Source organism: Callithrix jacchus, chromosome 6, assembly GCF_049354715.1.
Source record: "Callithrix jacchus isolate 240 chromosome 6, calJac240_pri, whole genome shotgun sequence".
Classification (NCBI taxonomy): domain Eukaryota; kingdom Metazoa; phylum Chordata; class Mammalia; order Primates; family Cebidae; genus Callithrix; species Callithrix jacchus.
The window spans coordinates 4,977,906-4,997,800 of record NC_133507.1 but is presented as its reverse complement, the minus strand read 5'-3'; the positions used below and the strand labels follow the sequence as shown (position 1 = coordinate 4,997,800).

The following is a 19,895-nucleotide window of genomic DNA, read 5'->3' as shown; positions in this document are numbered from 1 at the left end:
ACTTTAAGTGTCAGGCTTGGGGATGAGTGTATACCTTTGGAAAAATGGAATTGTTGGGAGCCCCATCAGGGTCTACTAGCATATCATAGTGGAGTTTGGTGGCAATGTCTTCTTCTCTGTATCTTCACTCCCTAGTTGTAGGAGCTGCTGAATCAGGCCTATTGTTAACTAATGTGAAATATCCTCTAAGGAGATGAGTGAGCCTAGTGGCAGTTCTCTTTGGATTTTCTGTAAAGCCCAGGACACCCATCATGACTCTCAGATTCCTCAGCAAATTTCCTAATGCATTAGAACAAACAGGAGATTATGAGGAAAGGCAGTCAGAGTTTGAAAAGAAACAATGGAAGACAGGTCCAAGAAACTAGATCATCAGGTGCTAGTTGAGAATTGAATACAATTTTACCCCATTTTAATAATACTTATTCTTAATTGTAAAAGTAATTCATAATCGTGGCAAAAAGTACCAAGCACTGTAAAAATTAAAAATACAAAGCAATCTCAAATTGTGACAGCCAAGAGAAGCCTAAAGAAACATGATTATAATGTTGGTGGCATGTAAGTTTGGTGTCTACAATGGAAAAAGTGTATCGGGGAAGAAATGAGTAAATACGGTAAGATACAGACATCAGTTAAAACAACAAGAATAAAAAATGAATACCGAATTCCTATTCCTAGAGGAAGTAGTATTGTAACATTTGGTGAAGTTCTAAGAACCAACATGTTTATGCTGCTTTTAGTCTGTACTAGGACCTGTTCTAAATAGTATTTTAGCTCATTTAATTGTTAAGCCTTTGTATAAAGCAAATACAATGTAATCTGCTCATGTCACAGATTAGGAATTTAATGCACAGAATGTTAAGTAATTTGCTCAAAGTAACATTGTTGTCAAGAATCAAAGCTAGAATTTCTTTTTTTTTTTTTTGAGACGGAGTTTTACTCTTGTTACTCAGGCTGGAGTGCAGTGGCGCGATCTCGGCTCACCGCAACCTCCGCCTCCTGGGTTCAGGCAATTCTCCTGCCTCAGCCTCCCGAGTAGCTGGGATTACAGGTACCTGCCACCATGCCCAGCTAATTTTTTGTATTTTTAGTAGAGACGGGGTTTCACCATGTTGACCCGGATGGTCTCGATCTCTTGACCTCGTGATCCACCCGCCTCGGCCTCCCAAAGTGCTGGGATTACAGGCTTGAGCCACCGCGCCTGGCCCAAAGCTAGAATTTAAATCAAAAGAGCCTGAGTCCAAAGGCATGGTTTTTATCACTGAACTCTAGTGGTGTGTATACTTTCATAATTTTTTCAGTGTATGAATAAACATACAAAATACCTTCAAATAGTTATTTTTACATTTTGCTTATTTATTTATTTATTTGAGACAGAATCTCACTCTGTCACCAGGCTGGAGTGCAATGGTACCATCTCGGCTTACTGCTACCTCTGCCTCCCGGGTTCAAGCGATTCCTGCCTCAGCTTCCAAGTAGCTGGGACCACAGGTGTATACCACCACGCCCAGCTAACTTTTGTATTTTTAGTAGAGATGGGGTTTCACCATGTTGGCCAGAATGGTCTCTATCTCCTGACCTCCTGATCTGCCTGCGTCGGCCTCCCACAGTGCTGGGATTACTGGCATGAGCCACTGTGCCTGCCCTACATTTTATTTTTCGATTCACTCTCATGATCAGAGTGAACTTCCAGTGTTATTTTATGTGAATATGTATCAGTGAGCTGTTAGAAATTGCAGTGTTTTTATAGGTCAGAAAATGGAATATTGACAGTTTTATGTTGTTCAGCCTAACTGATCATTCCTTCCATCAGCCATATTGCATGTTATTGTTTAAACATACATTAATTTATTTAGCCTATATGTTCTCTGTGAGGAACAGTACAGTTTCTGAGATTTTATTATGATAAAAGTCAGCATTAATAAGCCTCTGCACACTTGTTTTAATGTAGCATCATTGGGAACTGAGCAGTAGCTTAGAGGGCTTGGGAGGGGATTTAACCATTTAGTCCACCTCCACTCCCACCACCTCCCTTGTTAGATAATGGACAATTCAGAAACGGCAAAAGCGTGTAAAAACTATGCAGATGCAGCTTCAGGATTATTTCCTTCCTGTTCCCAGCAGTGTCTTTTTCCCAAGCTATGAGAACGTCTAAATTTTGTAGTTACCAATGCTTCTGTTATTTCTGCAGGTAGAATATCATTAGATCAACAATCATACTTACCTGTCCGTTAGTATTGTATGAAAGTGCCTGTTTTCCCCCACTCTAGCTGTCATTGATTATTGGTAAAAATTTAAATGTATCCAAATCTAGTAGGCAGAGAAGGGCTCTCCTAATTAGATCTTAGTTGGGGGTCTAAGTTCATATTTTTGTTTAAAAAAAGTGAATAACCAGTGTTTTTGAATTGAATGATTATCCATTCTGTATAGGAGAGTTTAATTATATCGCGATTTCGGGGTTAATCATATTCACAGTTTACCCCTTCAAAATGTAGAAAGTGGAAAAAGGGAAGAAAGATCCCACCAAAATTGAACAGTGCAGCATGTTTTTAGAGTTAGGGATCTTTTCTTCCGGAAGGATTTCAAGTCTGGTATATTTGCATTGATTGTGGTTATGGCGCATTTTACTTTTCCAAAGCAGCTTTTCTGTACCGCACATGGGAACACCTGAGGGAGAGTGTAAATTAGGATTGTTTGGCCAGTGATGTGTGCAAAAATTTCCTGTAGAACCAAGAATTATTTCCTTAGTATTTTACACATTTTTAAAAATAGGTAGACCTGTCCATTGATTCCACGTTGCTTATGGTTTCCAGAGGCCCTTGTCAATGCAGCAGTGATGTGGAGCCTTAGGGGTGCTATAGCCCCCTCCCACCTGTTCATTCCGGCTCGGGAGGGTGCTGGGACGCCTGCACTGCGGCAGACGAACACGCCTGCGCAGCCGCATGGGTGGGCTGGTGCGCATGCGCAGGCGGGGTTGTGCGCGAAGCCTGCAGCTGCGGCGGCGGCGAGTCTTGCGCAGAGTGGAGCGGCCGCCGAGGATGTCTGACGCCTTGGTTTGAGGAGCGGTCAGTGGCGCGATGGAGCGGGCAAGGTCAGCTGTGCCGGTGGCTTCTCTCAAGAGCCAGCCTGGGGAGCGGCCACTTTTATTCCTCAGCTACTCCAAGCTCCCAGGACTTGGAATACTGTGTAGACTGGGAATTGGGGCCCTAAAGCCCTTTGTTCTGGACAGCCAGATCCCGAGCGTTGAGACGCTCGCTGCTGTGCCATCCCGCCCAGCGGCGTCCCGGCATCCCCCGCGCGCCCCCGACTGTGGGGTTGCGACGGGTCCTCAGGTCCTGTTGTGGGTGTCTGCGGTGGGAAGGGCGGTGGTGATGGGGCGCGTGCAGGGTAACCGCAGTGGGTTGGGGACGCGGGTGGAGGCGGCTACGTCGGGGTGACAGCCGTTCTGCGGAGCGAGGGGACGTGGGCGGACCAGCGCATTGGGGGTTTTAGGCAATGGTAGGGATATTGGGTGGTCGTGGTGGGGCGAAGGTACATGGAGCGGCCAGTGTTTCCGGGGTGCTGGGTGCGGGGAGGTGTATTGAAGGGACCATTGCGCGGCGGAGCAGGGCATGTGGGGAGACTGCGGGGCAGTGGACCAGGGGCATGAGCCGCCGCAACCGTGGTGGGGATTGTGTCGGGGACTGCGGCGCGGGGAGGGTCCGTGGGAAGTGGTCACGGGCAGGCGGCGGCGTTTGGCATGGCGGCGGCGGGCACTGTTGCTGTCTGCAGTGACTGAAGGATGCTGAACGATCGCCGTGGCGGGGCGGGGGCGCCACACGGAGGGGCAGCAGCACAGTCCGCAGCCTTTAGTCTTCCTGTGACTCGCGTGGCTCATCGGTTTGCCCACTGCGGTGATGCTGCTTTTTTACTGACACTGGGCAACGCCGACGGGGCTGCAGGGGCTGCAGAAATGCGCGGGGTCCCCGCGTTGCGTGCTCCTTCAGGAACCCTCGCTTTTGAGGCAACGCGAAGACGGGAATGGTGTGCGGAACTTGCACCTAAACGTCTTCTGACGGCTTCGGCAGGTGATGCCGGAGGGGTGCTCTCTTTTTTTGCCATTGTTTTTCTCTCAGGAAGCAGATTTTTGAAGGCTGTGTTGAAATAGCCTGGGGTCTGCGTTGCGTCACCGCCATTGTGCTGCTCCTTCAAGATGGCCGACGCTGCAGCGGCTTGGATCTGCGCAGGCGCAGCAGGGTGGGGGTGGCCGCCGCCTCCCTGGAGAGCTGCCAGTGGGGAGGGGGCGGCTTGTGTGTGTGTGTGTGTGTGTGTGTGTGTGTGCTCAGTTTCTGCTGTGCTGATACCCCTCCGGGGTTCAGTAGTGAGGAGAGGAGGCAGGCCAAGGTGGGTGGCTGCCCCTTCCCCAAAGTGCTGCTTGGGGAAGGATGCAGGTTGCGTAGACACAGCAGAGGTGACAGCCACCTCCACCTGCAACAGGGCAAGATGGGGGAGGGGGGACAGAGGAGTGGGGGTTTATGCTTACGCAGCCTTCACCTGGAAGGGATGGCAGCCCTCCCCTTCACCTGGCTGACAAAGCAGTCGTTCCTTTCCCGTTGTGGCGCAGTAGAGCGGGGAGGAGGGAGATGGTTGGCGCAGGCTCCGCCTGGGAAGCTTGGCAGCCGCCCCTTACCCACAGTACCGCAGTAGGCGACTGGAGGGGAATGTGGCTAGCGGCCAGGGATTTGTAACCTCTCCGCCTGTGTGGGATGGCAGCTGCGCTGGGCTCCTGCCTTTCTGTTCCGCTATGAACTGGAGTGGTAGTAGGGTTCTGGAGGTCATCAAAGGTGCAGCCACCCCAAGACCAGCCGTGCTGCTTCAGGAAGCTCCATTAATGGTAGAGATTTTAAATTGGTTTTCTGACTCCCTAGAAAATCCTAGCTTTTTATTTTTGTAGGTCCCCTCTTGGTTGTATGCGCTAATCTCCATTTTCAAAGTGGATTTGTTAACCCCTTTTTAAATTCGCTGTAGTCTTTGATTTCCACTTACTACATTTGATAAATATCACCATTTAATGGTTACTTGTCCTACTTAATTTCTGGATAGTCCATTCTGATGCGCTGCGTACTTTGTTTAAATGGGTTGGGGGAGAGGGCATCATGGCTCTTCCGACCAAGGTTGAAAGATATTTCAAACACTGGTCCTCTTCGTCTTCTGGGAGCTGAAAGCTGGAAGTGGTGTTTGCTCAAAGAGTAGAAAAGAACCAGAAAAGTGGAGACAATCCTCTTGGGGTAGGGTTGTGCTTGGGACCAGAGTTACTACTGTCTTTTCTTGGATATTTAAATTAAAAGATCATTTTTGAAGCTGGAGCTACGAAAATTTGGTGAGAAAGGTCAGTGAATAAAGTAACTGCTTTTTTATTTTCATCCTTTTTTAAAAAAAAAATTCTAAGGATTTTGTCTTCCTTTACAGGATTTTCATGTGGTTACCTTTATTGTATTTACGTTTTCCCTCTGTCTCTCATACCTGGTATGTCTTGTTGCACTGAGTTGTAATTAACGGAAAAGTTAAATCTAGGATGCCTGAAAAGCATTGTTCTGGAATAATCTATTTTTGGGTGGTTTTAAAAATAGCAGGGGTCTGGGATTTTACATGATATTAATAATTTGCCCTTTTTTTCCTGATTGTACGAAGATAGTACTTCAAAAACATGCATTTCTTGGTTTAATTTCATTTGGCTATTTGTAAGCCGAATATTTAGCCTGGTCCGCCATTTTGTAGTCTTTCACTCAGGCCCATGATCCCAACATGGCGGATGCCTCTGGAAAGGGCTCTCCCAAGTTTCAAGCTCTGTGTCCTGCTCAGTGAATTGGCTCTTTACCGGGGCTTTTTGGAAGCGGGGAGTGTCAGCCCTTCTTGTGATGCAGAGGAAGGAACCTTGGTTGAGAGGCCCTTATGTTGTTTTCTAAGACAGGGTACTAGCTGATTTGGGTTTATTCACAGATCTTGCCTTGTCTTGATTTTACAATTCTATCTGATCAGTGTGTCATTGCCGAAATGTTTTTCCCACTTATGGTTACTCTGTATCGTTATGTTTCCCCATCCTGTTCCTTTTCCTCATCAACATTTTTGTTTTCCAAAAAATGCAGTTTTTAAGGTGTCAAGGATTCCAAGATAATCTCCTTTGTCACTGCCCTCTGTTAGATAGCTATTCTTAGAAAGAATCATTTAAGAAAGCAAGTTGTGAGTTCTGCCTTCAATGACTGGGACCGTGAGGTTTTAAAAATCCTACTGTTTCTGTGTGAAGACCTGTCACTGGTCCTGTCTCCTCCATTTTTTAGTGTGTGTGGCCCAGAGCCGGAAAGCTTGAGTGAGAATACTGATTAAGGCAGCCTCTCTCCATTTTTGGATGCCAGCTGGCTCAAAGTTCTGTTTTTTTGTTTTCTTAAAAAAAAAAAAAAAAAAAAAACCAGGGTATCCCTATGTTGTCCAGGCTGGACTCGAACTGCTGGACTCTAGCTATATCCTCCTCCACTTCAGTCTTTCTGGACTATAGGAAAAGGTCACTGTGGCCAGCCCAAATTCTCCTTTTGGTGATTCTCCCCAGGTTTTGTTTTGGAGGCACTGGGGTTTCTTATGTTTCTGTGGTACAGATTAGAAGGCTGTCACATTAACTTTTTTGTTTAGGAGACAGGGGTCTGGCTGTGTTGCCCAGGTTGGAGTGCAGTGGTGCAGGTATGGCTCTCTGTCACCTCAAACTCCTAAATCAATCTAGACTCCTGCCTCAGCCTCCCAAGTAGCTGTTACTGTAGGCTTGAGGTGCTGGACCCAGCTAATTTATTTATTTATTTTTGGTAGAGAGGGGTCTCCCTATGTTGCCCAGACTGGTCTGGAACTCCTGGACTCAAGCAATGCTCATGCTTAGGCCTCCTAAAGTGCTGGCATTACAGACGTGAGCCCCTGTGCCTGGCCAAATTTGTTTATTTATTTATGTATTTATGTTTATCTTGAGATCTTAAATAGAAAATTTAGGCAGTTAGTGATAGAATTGGGATCCCATTGCTTTTTGCTTTTCAGGTTTTGTATTTCCAGGTTATTATTTTCAGTATAAGTGATTTGAGGGCAAGCATTTAACACTGTTTATATGTAGTGGTTTTTTCATGATACCTTTAGTTTCATAAGATGTTAGTTTCTGTGTTGGGGATGCAGTTAGATAAATGCATATGTGTACATGAATGTATCCAGAAGATTCAATAAACTAGTATTTTCAGAATAAATCTCATAGATGACATTTATATGTAGATTAAAAAGTAAGTAGATTTAAGCCAGGTATGGTGGCTCACTTCTGTAATCCTAGCACTCTGGGATGCCAAGGCAGGAGCATCATTAGAGCTTGGGAGTTCAAGCTTGGACAGTGAGACCTTGTCTCATTTATAAATGTAGAGACAAAGTCTCTACATTTATACAAGATAAATTCAGGGGCTGGGCAGAGTGGCTCACACCTGTAATCCCAGCACTTTTGGAGGCCAAGGCAGGCAGATCACCTGCTGTCAGGAGTTTGAGACCAGCCTGGCCAACACAAAACCCTGTCACTACTAAAAATTATAAAAATTAGCCAGGCACAGTGGTGGGCACCTGTGTAATCCCAGCTACTCAGGCTGAGGCAGGAGAAATAAATAAATAAAATTAATAATAATTTTTTAAAAAGTTCAGAAAGTTGAAATAATAGAACATTTTTGTTTGATGGCTGTTTCCTCAGTTGACCTCAAACTTACATTGAGCAACTACTGAATGGGTGTTTTTGTTTTTTTTTTTTGGTAAGACAGTGTTTTCGATTTTATACTATTATACTATTAGATTAATCATGATTTAGTTGATAGTTCCTTTTATTATTTATTTTTTGAGGTGGAGTCTTGCTCTGTCACCCAGGATGGAGTGCAGTGGTGCTATTTCTGCTCGCTGCAACTTCCACCTCCTGGGTTCAAGGGATTCTCCTGCCTCAGCCTCCTGAGTAGCTGGGATTACGTGACACACCACTGCGCCTGGCTAATTTTTGTATTTTTAGTAGAGATGAGGTTTCACCATGTTGGTCAGGCTGGATAGTTTCTTTAATTTTTTAATATTTTACATTATTAACTATATTTGCATGCCCACCATAATGTAACACTGATCAATACTAAATTCCTTTTCATGGCTGAATGATACTCCTTTGGCTGTACCATATTTTCTTTATTAATTCATAAGTTGATGGACATTTGAGTTGTTTGCACTTTTCGTCTGTTACGAATATTGCTACTAGGAACATGTATGAGTTTGGGTCTTCATCTACCAGTGGAGTTAGTGTTATATGTTAATTTAATGATTAACATTTTTAGGAAGTTTCCAAAAGCTATATATACCATTATATGCTCCCACCAGCAGTTCCCCACCTCCTTCCCAAATACTGTGGTGTCAGATGGTGGCATTTCAGTGGAGTTTTTCTTTTTGTTTTGAGGCAGGGTCTGACTGTGTCACCAAGGCTGGTGTGCAATGGCATGATCTCAGGTCACCACAGCCTCTGCCTCCCAGGCTCAAGGGCCCCTCTTACCTCAGCCTCCTGAGTAGCTGGCACCACAGGCATGGACTACCACACCCAGCTAACTTTTGTATTTTTTTGTGCAGACGTTGCCCAAGCTGGTCCTGACCTCCCGAGCTCAAGTGATCAACCAGCCTCAGCCTCCCATAAGCCAGTGTGCCCCACCTCAGTGGGGTTTGGATTTGCATTTTTAGAGATCTGCATCATTTCATATAGATTAGCCATTTGTTTATGTTTGGAGGACTGTCTATAGAATTTGTCCTTTTGTTGTTGAGTTGTAACAGTTCCTTACATATTCTGGTTATCAAACTTGAAAAAATACTTTTGTGATGTGTGATTGACATACAGAAGCTGTAGATAATGTTAAAAGTTGCTATGCTAAGAGATAAGAATATGCCTTTGGAATTATTATCTTACCACAATTAGTGGCGTAAATGTATCCATCACCTGAAAAAGTTTCTTTGCTTCTCTCTATTTTCTTTTTTTTTCATTGTTTAGATTTTATTTTTGTTTTTGAATTCTAGACACTTAGCTGTTAGTTTAGCAAATATTTTTTCTTATTCTGCTTATCCTTTCACTTCAGTGTTTTTGGAACAAAGTTGATTTGTTGTTGAAGTACACTTTATTTCTCATACTGCTTGTCATTCAGGTGTTACGTTTAATAGACCATTCTGTAATCAAAAATAATAAACATCAGTGTATAAAAGTTTGCCATTTAAAAATCCAATATGTGATATGACTTAGAACGTAACTTTTTGAAGGAATAAAACAGCTGTGCATTATTGGTAAGCTGATTTAGCAATCTAAAAGTCTAATGTGGCTTATAAATATCTAGGGCTCAGAAAATTATTAATAGCTTTTGGCAGGTATCCTTTGAATTTTGCTTTTGAGATATTACAAGTATCAGTGAAAGGTCCTGCTGACCTTCCCAATTTATCATCTTTAAGGTTTCATAGGTGGTTTCTGCAGTCCTTAATATGGCTAGTCCAAGTGTGGGAGTTCATGTTCTATTCCCTTGAGCAGCCATTTTGTGAGGGGTTCTGCACATCATAAAATGGTGGGTTTTTTTTGTTTTTTGTTATGTTGATAGTTTTTACCCTGACCAGCTCTGCTATTGCTTTGCAAATCCTAAAGCACCATCTGCATGTTTTTTAAAGTAGATATTTTGTAATTAAACTACGTTCTGCTATTCCCCTATACAAAAGTACCTCTATTGTATCCTTAAAATATTTTTTGAAACCATTTTTGAAATTAGGTTTACTGTTTTTAGTGGGAAGGTGAGTAAGGTAGTGGTGGTATGTGTGTATATGTATCTGCATAAGTGGGAATTTTATATTTATGTGACTAAAAATATAAGTTGATACAGTATTTTTATTCCATTTTCTGATTTTTTAAAACCAGGTTTTCTGAATTCATGGGCTTCTAAAAGTAGAAAAGAAGTGGGTAGAGCATAGATTCTGACTGAAGGCTAAAGATCTTGTAACAATTTTACCTTTGTAAATTAGATTTAATAACACATTATATTAAGTATAGTTCAAAATATAACCTTGACGATAGTTATTTCATAGATTGTTGCAGTCTACCAAACAAATCCCTCTTTTTTTCTGTTTCAGGGATCGCTTACACCTGAGACGGACTACAGAACAGCACGTACCAGAGGTGGAGGTCCAAGTCAAACGTAGAAGGACTGCCTCGCTGAGCAACCAAGAGTGAGTACAGACTGTATTTAAAACAAATGCAAGTAAGAATCCTGTTTCAGATGAGAACAAAATATCTTGCAATGAGGTGATTCAAATGAACTTAATCGAGGAAGAAGACACATGTACTACAGAAGATGTAGTAGAAAAGCAATGAAATTCTTAACCATATTATCAAAATAACTCACCCTCTTACAGATTTTAGTATAATTTATTCTTTTTTCCTATATATGTCTAAGTCATTTTGTCTTTATAAAATTTTTGTAATTACCCTTCAGCATAAAGCATATTTGCATTTTTCTCCATTCTTATATTATTAAATCACTTTGTATGTTTGCAAAATGTACTATGCACTGAAGTTATTACATATTCTTGCTCTGTGGTATTTAGGTGTTTGTTTTTGGTTAGTGTATTCTGTTAAAATTTAAAATACATGGCTATTTTTCATCCTGTTTTTAGTGTGTGCATATATACATGTGGAATGTATACATAGGATGTATTTACAGACACAGTCACTCATTTTAATTTACATTTCTAGAAGGGACATTTTAATTAAAAATACGTAAACGTTTTAAATGACATAATACATATTTAATCCAAGTTGAAACTTTGGCATTTTGTCATTGTTATTTAGATTTTGACAGTCAGGGCTGGGCACAGTGGCTCACGCCTGTTATCCCAGCACTTTGAGAGGCCAAAGCAGGTGGATCACAAGGTTAGAAGATCGAGACCATCCTAACCAACATGGTGAAACCCCATCTCTACTAAAATAAAAAAAAAATCATCTGGGTGTGGTGGTGCATCCCTGTAGCAGCTACTCGGGAGGCTGAGGCAGGGGAATTGCTTGAACCCGGGAGGTGGAGGTTGCGGTGAGCTGAGATCATGTCATTGCACTCCAGCCTGGGTGGCAGAGCAAGACTCCCTCTCAGAGACAAAAAATCACTGATTTATTTTAAATTTAAATTTATTTTATTCTTTCAGGGTATATGTCACTAAATTAGCTCTTATTTTTTAGGGCTGGATGATGCATTGTGAGTTTAAAGGGAAATTGGAAATTGGAGCTGGGGAGTTGTCTTAATCTATTTTATGCAAAGCTTCAAATGTCTTTTCAAATTAATATTCTGTACTTTATGAATTAAATACTGTATAGGCTGCCTCTTTCTTTCTCAGCCTTTTGTCTTATGTTGGGTTACAGGTTAAACCCGAGGGAAACATTGCAATAGGAAATTCTTAAGAGAATCTCCTGTCAAGACACAGGTTTTTTTTACTGAAACACTTCTTAGACCTTTATTAGATCAGAGACTTAGTTACCATTTGTAAACAAAGAGGTTAGAATGGAGAATATGAAGATTTAAAGGTATGTGCAGTGCAATTCTGACTACCTGAAGTTAGTGCCATTTTCACAGGTGTACAGATGCCCTCCAGAGCATTCCCCTCCATGCAGACATCAACTCCAGGCTCCCTGATTGACAGGGCACCCACACTTCTGATTATCTATAGATTCTGAGGTCCTGCTGTCTTCTTGGGTTTTATACGTGACTAGTAGTACTCAGGAAAGTGCTATACTTATTAGATTTGTTAGAAAGGATACAAATCAGCAGACACATAGAGCAAAACCAGGCAGGTCCCTTACAAAGTTTCTCTGCCCTCAGGATGCATTACCTGCACATTAGTGTACGTTACTGCTCAGGAAGCTCACCAGAGCTCCAGTTGTCCAGGATTTTTGTTGGGAACTCATTATGTTGACACAACCGAATCTTTGGACATGTCACTGACTTCAGTTAGCAACTCTCCTGCCCTCCAGGAGGGCTTGCTCAGAGCCCCAACCCTTTAATCTTTGATCTTTTGTGGCCTGGTAGTCACCATCCTGAGACATCTCATTAGCATGAACTCAGGTGTGATCCTAGGGACCCACCTGGAATGGCAGACACATTCCTTTCACTTGGTAAATTCCATGAATTTATAGGTTACTTCCCAGGAGTTAAGGCCAGCTAAATTCTTTATTATGCAGAAGCATGTTTAAAATGTTACTGAAAACCTGTGGAAAGAAGTCCAGTTTCCAAATCCTTATACACCAATAATGGCAGAATCGTTGGTGATTCCCAACATCCTCACCTCAAGGCAAGCTAAGTGTGATCTTCTGTATCTCTTCATTCTCATGATCAGATTCTACAGCCAGATTACTGATTCATAGGGGTATGTTGAGGTTTTTTCTCAGGAATTCCCGGCTTACCAGTAGATGACTGGTTTACATACTTTGTTTTTTGAGACAGAGTCTCACTCTTGCCCATGGTGGAATGCAATGGTGCGATCTTGGCTTGCTACAACCTCCGCCTCCCGGGTTCAAGCAATTATCCTGCCTCCCAAGTAGCTGGGATTATAGGCATGGGCCACCACGCCCAGCCAATTTTTGTATTTTTAGTACAGACAGGGTTTTTCCATGTTGGTCAGGTTGGTCTTGAACTCTTGACTTCAGACGGTCCACCCACCTTGGCCTCTGAAAGTGCTGGGGATTACAGGCATGAGCTACCATGCCTGGTCAGTTTACATATTTTATGAGCCCTAAAATAGCCCTGGAAGTTCTGTATTTCAGGTAGTGACTTGTCAGGAGGATCAGTATGAAGGACAGCCTGAACATCTCCCTCCAAATGCTCTAACAGCATATCCCTCCCTTGACCCCTGGGGCGAAACGATTGTTTCACCTAGGGTAATTTGAAAGTGAGTGACTATATGACACTGATGTGTTTCTTCAGGGGTACCAGCTCTTGGATTTTTAGTTGTTTGGAAATGTCTCTAGACTGGGTAAGTATCTCAGTATCCACTAGTCCCTTGCACAATCTGTGTGTAGAGATTCATGTTTTGTTTTATAATTTCTCATAAGATAATGCCATGCTCTCAGCCTAAAGGAAGATCTTCTTGCCTGGTGTGATGGCTCACGCCTGTAATCCCAGCACTTTGGGAAGCCAAAGCAGGTGTATCACCTGAGGTCAGGAGTTCGAGACCAGCCTGGCTGACATGGTGAAACCCTGTGTCTACTAAAAATACAAAACTAGCCGGGTGTGGTGGTGTGCGCCTGTAATCTCAGCTACTCGGGAGGCTGAGGCAGGAGAATCACTTGAACCCCGAAGGCAGAGGTTGCGATGAGCCAAGATGTTGTCATTACACTCTAGCCTGGACAACAGAGTAAGACCCTGTCTCAGAAAAAAAAAAAAATTAAAGGAAGATCTTAAATGTGTAAGGATCTCTAGTTTTCTTTCATATGGATACATATAAAGACAAACACCTTTTTATCATTTATATATATTGTGCTCTTGTTCTAGGTGTAAGTTGTACCCGAGGCGTTCTCAGCAGCAGCAAGTACCTGTGGTGGATTTCCAGGCTGAACTGAGGCAGGCATTCTTAGCTGAGACACCAAGAGGTGGTTAAAGCCATATTGGAATAGCGAGGAATCTTGATTCCAAGCAAAAACCAGGTTAGAGCTAATGCAGGAATGATCAGGAAGAAAGAATCATTAAAGAATGTGGTGTCTGGGATTCACTTAATTATCAGTGATGCATAACTTTTTTCTTAGAACTTCATAAAATAATCACATTGCATAAAGTTCAAAAAAGCAAAAGCAGGACCTTAAATTTTCTACCCTGAAAGTTTTTTCATGTTTCTGTATTCCAATTATTATAGTGCATGCTTTTCAGGTAGTTTTCTTTTGTGGTGGTGTTTTTTTTTAATGATATAAAATAATTTCACTATAATAAATGGCTGTTGAATGCCCTGTTACAGTGAATGTTGTATAATTTCCTTTTGAGGGAGGTGTCATGTTTTTCTGCCAGTAGTTTGAACAAAATTTTACTAGCTTTGTGTAAAACTTAAGGTAGAATAATTTTTTCAGATATGCAGATGTGAAAATAATTGACTCAAGGAATTTGAACTTAAGGTATATTTTTCTAAATTTTATTGCAAGGAATCGTGTTAGTATTCATAGCCTTCAAAAAAATAACAGCCTAGTTACAACATGCTTTCACAGCTTTAGGTATCTTAATTTGAATATAGATTATGCTTAGTGAGTTATAAATATACAGCACATAATTAACCATAAGTATTACAGAATCTAAATACTTTCTTGTGCTTATTTACTAATTACTTTTTGTTTTGTCTTTTTCAACTTTCTGTTTTAACCAGTGTATTTCCTATTGGAATCAGCAGACCATGTAATAAAAATATTTTTCATAATTTTTCAACGTGATGTAGATTTATTTTGTTGCTTTCATTTTTTAGGTGGAAACTATTACAAAGTTGATTTTGATTTATTCCCTTGTTTTCTCTTTGTGATTTTTCCTTTTTTCTACTTTAAGTTTAGAATGCCCTCATTTCTGAGTCTGTTTTTGAAATATTTCCCCTCAACTTGAATTAATTAGACTTATTTATGGCCACCATTTTGAGTATGTATTTATTTATTTAGCTACAAAGTCTTACTCTGTAGCCCAGGCTGGAGTGCAGTGGTGTGATCTCTGCTCACTGTAACCTCCATTTCCCAGGTTCAAGTCATTTTTCTGCCTTAGCTGTAGCTGGGATTACAGGTGCCTGCCGCTACACCTGGCTAAATTTTGTATTTTCAGTAGAGATGGAGTTTCACCATATTGGCCAGGATGCTCTCAGACTCCTGACCTCACGTGACCCACCTGCCTTGGCCTCCCATAGTGCTGGGATTACAGGCGTGACCCACAGTGCCCAGGTAGCTCATTTTGAGTTTAAATCAAAAGAGACAGAAGTTTTCTGAGAAATCCTCCTTTCTTAAATTCTTTATATTTAACATTTTCTAGTTGCATAAGCAGATTGAAATCTTATTGTCCCAAGCTGTTCCCTAGAGTAAGGGAATTTTTCATTGAATAGGTGTGTACAATGGATTTTTTTTCCTTTTATCTAGGAATTTTTTAGCTTCTCAATTAGTTCACAAATTTTTGTAAATTTTGAAATGTAACATTTAAGTCACACATTACAATTTGCAAGTAGGACCGTGTAATTTATTTAATTTTATCTTATTATAGTCTCAACTGCTAGTTCTATGTAAATAGTAACTGTTACTAGGATTCCTTTAGGGCAGGGTTTGGTAATCTATATGGACCGCTACTTGTTTATATGTAAATGAAATTTTATTGGAACACAACTATGTTCATTTATATGTGTTGTCTGTGGGCACATTGGTGCTACATCAGTGCAAATTTGAGTAGCTTTAACAGTTTGAATGACAGACAAAGCCTAAAATATTTACTGTCTTGCCATTTAAAAGGAAAAAAATGGCTGACTTTTGTTGTAGAGGAGCAGATTCAAACAAGAAAATACCAAAGTGGGGGCCAGTGAGTATAGTCAAATTGTCATAGAAAGTGATGAAGAATGGATTGTAGAAGTATATATGAAGTATACATTACAGGGTAGACAATCAGATGAATTTTATTGGGAAGGGCTCAGTCTAAGAATCATGGTACAGCCTGCTGTGGAGGAGGATGGGTAGTCTTTAACAACATTTAAACACTTGATACCCTTTTTCGTTAAAATTGTAAGGCACATGGTAGACAGGAAAAATAAGAAACTATATGGACAGGCACAGTGGCTCATGCCTGTAATCCTACCACTTTGGGAGTCTGAGGCTGGGGGATCACCTGAGTTCAGGAGTTCAAGACCAACCTGGCCAACAAGGTGGCGATACCCCGTCTGTACTAAAAATACAAATATTAGCCAGTCTTGGTGGCAGAAGCCTGTAATCCCAGCTACATAGGAGGCTGAGGCAGGACAATTGCTTGAACCCAGGAGGCAGAGGTTGCAGTGAGCCAAGATTGTGCCACTGCGCCCCAGCCTGGGTGACACAGCAAGACTCTTCAATTAAAAAAAAAAAACAGTTATGAGTATTAGCTTTTTGTTTGGTACCTAAAAATTTACTAGGATACATATCCAATGTATATATCTACATAGATATCTATATACATATGTGTATATATATATATATGTATATACGTATATATATAGGGATCCTAGTGGAAAGAAGAATATAAATACACATACCCACATAGCATATAGCCTCAGAGTATGGTAGGCTATGTATATCCTCTGGGTTTGTGTAAGTACACCATTCATACCATGATATCACCAAATGCGTTTCTCCTAATGCACCCCCATCATTACGCAATGTCTTTATTTATCTATCTATTTGTTTATTTATTTTGAGATGGAGTTTTGCTCCTGTGGCCCAGGCTAGAGTGCAGTGACATGATCTTGGCTCATTGCAACCTCTGCCTCCCGGGTTCAAGCAGTTCGCCTGCCGTAGCTTCTTGAGTGGCTAGATTACAGGTGCCCAATACCATACCTGGCTAATGTTTTTGTATTTTTGCTAGAGACAGGGTTTCACCATGTTAGTCAGGCTGGTTTCAAACTCCTGACCTCAGGTGATCAACCTGCCTTGGCCTCTCAAAGTGCTGGCTTTACAGGCGTGAGCCATTGCACCCAGCCACTAACGTGATTTTTAACTTGTCCTTCATTATGTGATGTATGAAAGTCGTTTATGAGAGTCTACATGTACATACTCCATAGTTCTGTGTTCCCTTTTGATACAGGAAGTCTTCGGTAGGTTTATAACACATTTAGTTCTTAGTGGGGAAAGATTGCCTACCATCATCTTGAAGCAGTTTTAGGAGGAAGAAAGAATATTGCAGATGATATCATAGGTATTTCAGAAAAAAGGAAAAATTTAAATGAAAGAAGAATTGAAATGTTTATATAGAGATGACTTGATATTATTTCTGAACTAGAGAGAGGCAGTACCTTAATGAAGAATGGAAAGAAAAATACTAAATTTTGGAAAATTAAGCTTAGGTGTTGAAACATTTAGTAATTGCTAGGTAAAATAAAATTCGGTGAGTTTCATGAGTCGTAAATGTGTCAAATATGGGAGTTAAGAATGAGGGAGGAACTAGTGAAATTCGGTAGTCCCTTGGTGAGGAAGCAAGTATGAGAGGAAGGACGTTTTTTGAAGAAGCTGTCATAGTGGTGTCCATGTAAAATTGTCTGCCTGTTTTAAAACATGGTAGATTGCAGCACAGCTTCAACATGCTTTCCCTTGCAGGCTCCATCTGCTCTTTGAAGCTTCTGGCCAGCTTGCATTGTTTCTAGGAGAACCTGCATCATCCCTTTATCTAGAGCCTTCCCCTAGGTCTTCAGAAGCATCAGGTGTTAACTGTGGACATTGGATTTGGTGGAACAGCAATCATGGTAAGCTATATGTTCAGGCAGAGGGTTGAAAACCCGCCTTAAGGGCTGAAAGGAATAGTTTCCCAGCATGTGCAGTGATTTTGGGTTCTGAATGTAGGAAATAAGGATATATCCATGGATATGAATTCCCATTGCGTTGAGTATCAGCTGAAGATGAGCTGATTTTTTTCCTTTTTTTTCAGACGGAGTCTTGCTCTGTCTCCCAAGCGGGAGTGCAGTGTTGCGATCTTGGCTCACTGCAACCTCTACCTCCTGGGTTCAAGAGATTCTCATGCCCTGGCCTCTTCATTAGAGACAGTTTCTCCATGTTGGCCAGGCTGGTCTTGAACTCCTGACCTCAAGTGATTTGCCCACCTAGGCCTCCCAAAGTGCTGGGATTATACAGGCATGAGCCACTGTGCCTGGTCATGAGAAATGTTTTATGATGTGAGAAAATATAGGAGTTTTTAGTCATACTACCGGTGGTGAAGGACTACTGCCGATGATGGACTGTCAGGTCAGATTACAATAAAGAGGACTTTAAAAACGGAAGGGTTTGGGCCTGAATGGTACTGGAGAGAGAGACCACCCTACATTACATCATTGTGGTTTGGTTTAGTTAGGGGGAGTGGACAGTTTAGAGCATGCATTGTCAAAGAGAAGGATAATCACCCCTAAGGCGGTGAAAATTGGTTCTTGAAATGTGAAAAACTTTTCATAATCCTTTGTAGTCCTCAGAGAGCTGTAGTAAATATGGAAGTATGTTGGTGGAAAAGAAGGAAAGAATATTTAGTTAAGGAAACCAGGCTTGGATTATGTAAGAGTGGAGATGAAACAGGAGAAGATGACTAGGGTGCAGGAATGCTAAATGTGACTCTTGTCTTACTGCTTCCAGACTGTGGGCAAGAGTAGCAAGATGCTGCAGCACATTGACTATAGAATGAGATGCATCCTACAAGATGGCCGAATCTTCATTGGCACCTTTAAGGCTTTTGACAAGCATATGAATTTGATCCTCTGTGATTGTGATGAGTTCAGAAAGATCAAGTAAGGTCGCTTGGGTGAATGGGGTTGGAGACAGAGGCAATGGGAAGGAAAGGCTATGGTGGATTAAGGGGTTTCCAAGGGTAACTGAAGTAGGTAGGGAAACTGGTAGAGCCAGTCTGTTGTTTAACCTCTAGACATGATCTCTGAATTAGGTCAGAGTCTGCATCTAAACTCTTTCAAGTTTGTGAAACAATCATAGATGTATTACTGGGAATAAAAGCATATGCTATGATCAAAATACTAAGTTCTTTAAAATTGAGAAACATACTATTGTTAATTGGCTGCTGTCTGCAGTGGTCTTATACCGAAGAAATCTTGGTTGAAATAGACAATACCAATTTTTCTTCATGGTTGAGGAGTTGGGATATGATTACCGTTTGTTATTACTGTTCCCTGCTACTGTTATTATTTTTACCTGCTACTGTTCCCATTATTTCAGTTCCATGTCACCTATCATGATTATTTAAGTAATTTTTTAAAGAGATTACCTTTTTAATATAAAAACCGAAGTTTCAATTTTGTCTTTTTTTTTTTTTTTTTTGAGAGACATAGTCTCACTCTTTCACCCAGGCTGGAGTGCAGTGGCTCAAACTCAGTTCACTGCAACCTCTGCCTCCTGGGTTCAAGTGATTCTCTTGCCTCAGCCTCCTAAGTAGCTGGGACTACAGGCACATGCCACCACACCTGGCTAATTTTTTATTTTCAGTAGTGACGGGGTTTCACCATGTTGGCCAGGTTAGTCTCAAACTCCTGACCTCAGGTGATCTGCCCGACTCAGCCTTCCAAGGTGCTGGGATTACAGGCGTGAGCCACCGCACCCAGCCCAATTTTGTCTTTCTTAAAAGATATTTTACAAAAGAAATTAGTCTTGTTGTAGTATAACAACAAGGGAACATTCTGTAAAAGACTAAGTTAGATCAGAAAAGAACTGTATTATTTACCCTTGTATTATTAACAGTGTTGAGAGATTTTGTTTGTTTTTCAGTCACAACTCAGTAAATGTTTAAATAGCATCAGTTGTCTTAATTGATATTTGATGTTGTAGGCATATTTTGATGAGTGAGTGATCTCGGCATCACTAAAATTTATCTCACTAAAATTTAATTCTGATTTATAGGCCAAAGAATGCGAAGCAACCAGAGCGTGAAGAAAAGCGGGTTTTGGGTCTGGTGTTGCTACGTGGGGAGAACTTGGTATCCATGACTGTGGAGGGGCCACCCCCCAAAGATGTAAGGAAGATGTAGGACAAGACAGAACTTTAATTTGGAAGGAAATCCTGTTATGTGAGACATCTGAAATCAGGGCACAGCACAGGCACAGTTTAACATACATTGTCAAGTAAAACGTGCCAGTCACTTAATATCAAT

General features: G+C 41.5%; 2 protein-coding genes across 28 annotated transcripts in view; both read left to right on the top strand.

Annotated features, from left to right (window-relative positions):
- The window catches only part of SNRPN (small nuclear ribonucleoprotein polypeptide N), a 107,068-nt gene that overhangs the window by 60,425 nt on the left and 26,748 nt on the right, over positions 1 to 19,895 (top strand). For 8 of the 27 annotated variants that reach the window (XM_078375760.1, XM_078375763.1, XM_078375758.1 and 5 more), the window contains 4 exons: positions 10,162 to 10,257; positions 17,357 to 17,502; positions 18,377 to 18,528; positions 19,646 to 19,757. In XM_078375760.1, the coding sequence (XP_078231886.1) occupies positions 17,500 to 17,502; positions 18,377 to 18,528; positions 19,646 to 19,757 (267 nt within the window). In that variant the 5' untranslated portion in view covers positions 10,162 to 10,257; positions 17,357 to 17,499. Of the gene's footprint in view, positions 1 to 3,012; positions 3,089 to 3,282; positions 4,871 to 5,324; positions 5,366 to 10,161; positions 10,258 to 17,356; positions 17,503 to 18,376; positions 18,529 to 19,645; positions 19,758 to 19,895 lie in introns of those variants that run through there. The other 19 variants (XM_078375757.1, XM_078375751.1, XM_078375752.1 and 16 more) reach the window with 12 other exon arrangements.
- On the top strand, positions 3,013 to 13,703 carry SNURF (SNRPN upstream open reading frame). The gene is made up of 3 exons (XM_078375837.1): positions 3,013 to 3,088; positions 10,162 to 10,257; positions 13,566 to 13,703. The coding sequence occupies exons 1-3, from the start codon at positions 3,075 to 3,077 to the stop codon at positions 13,669 to 13,671; spliced, it is 216 nt and encodes a 71-aa protein (XP_078231963.1). The 5' UTR covers positions 3,013 to 3,074; the 3' UTR covers positions 13,672 to 13,703.

Coding starts and splice junctions, on each gene's coding strand:
- SNURF (XM_078375837.1), top strand. Junction 10,258..13,565: donor GCCTCGCTGAGCAACCAAGA/GTGAGTACAGAC, acceptor CTCTTGTTCTAG/GTGTAAGTTGTACCCGAGGC.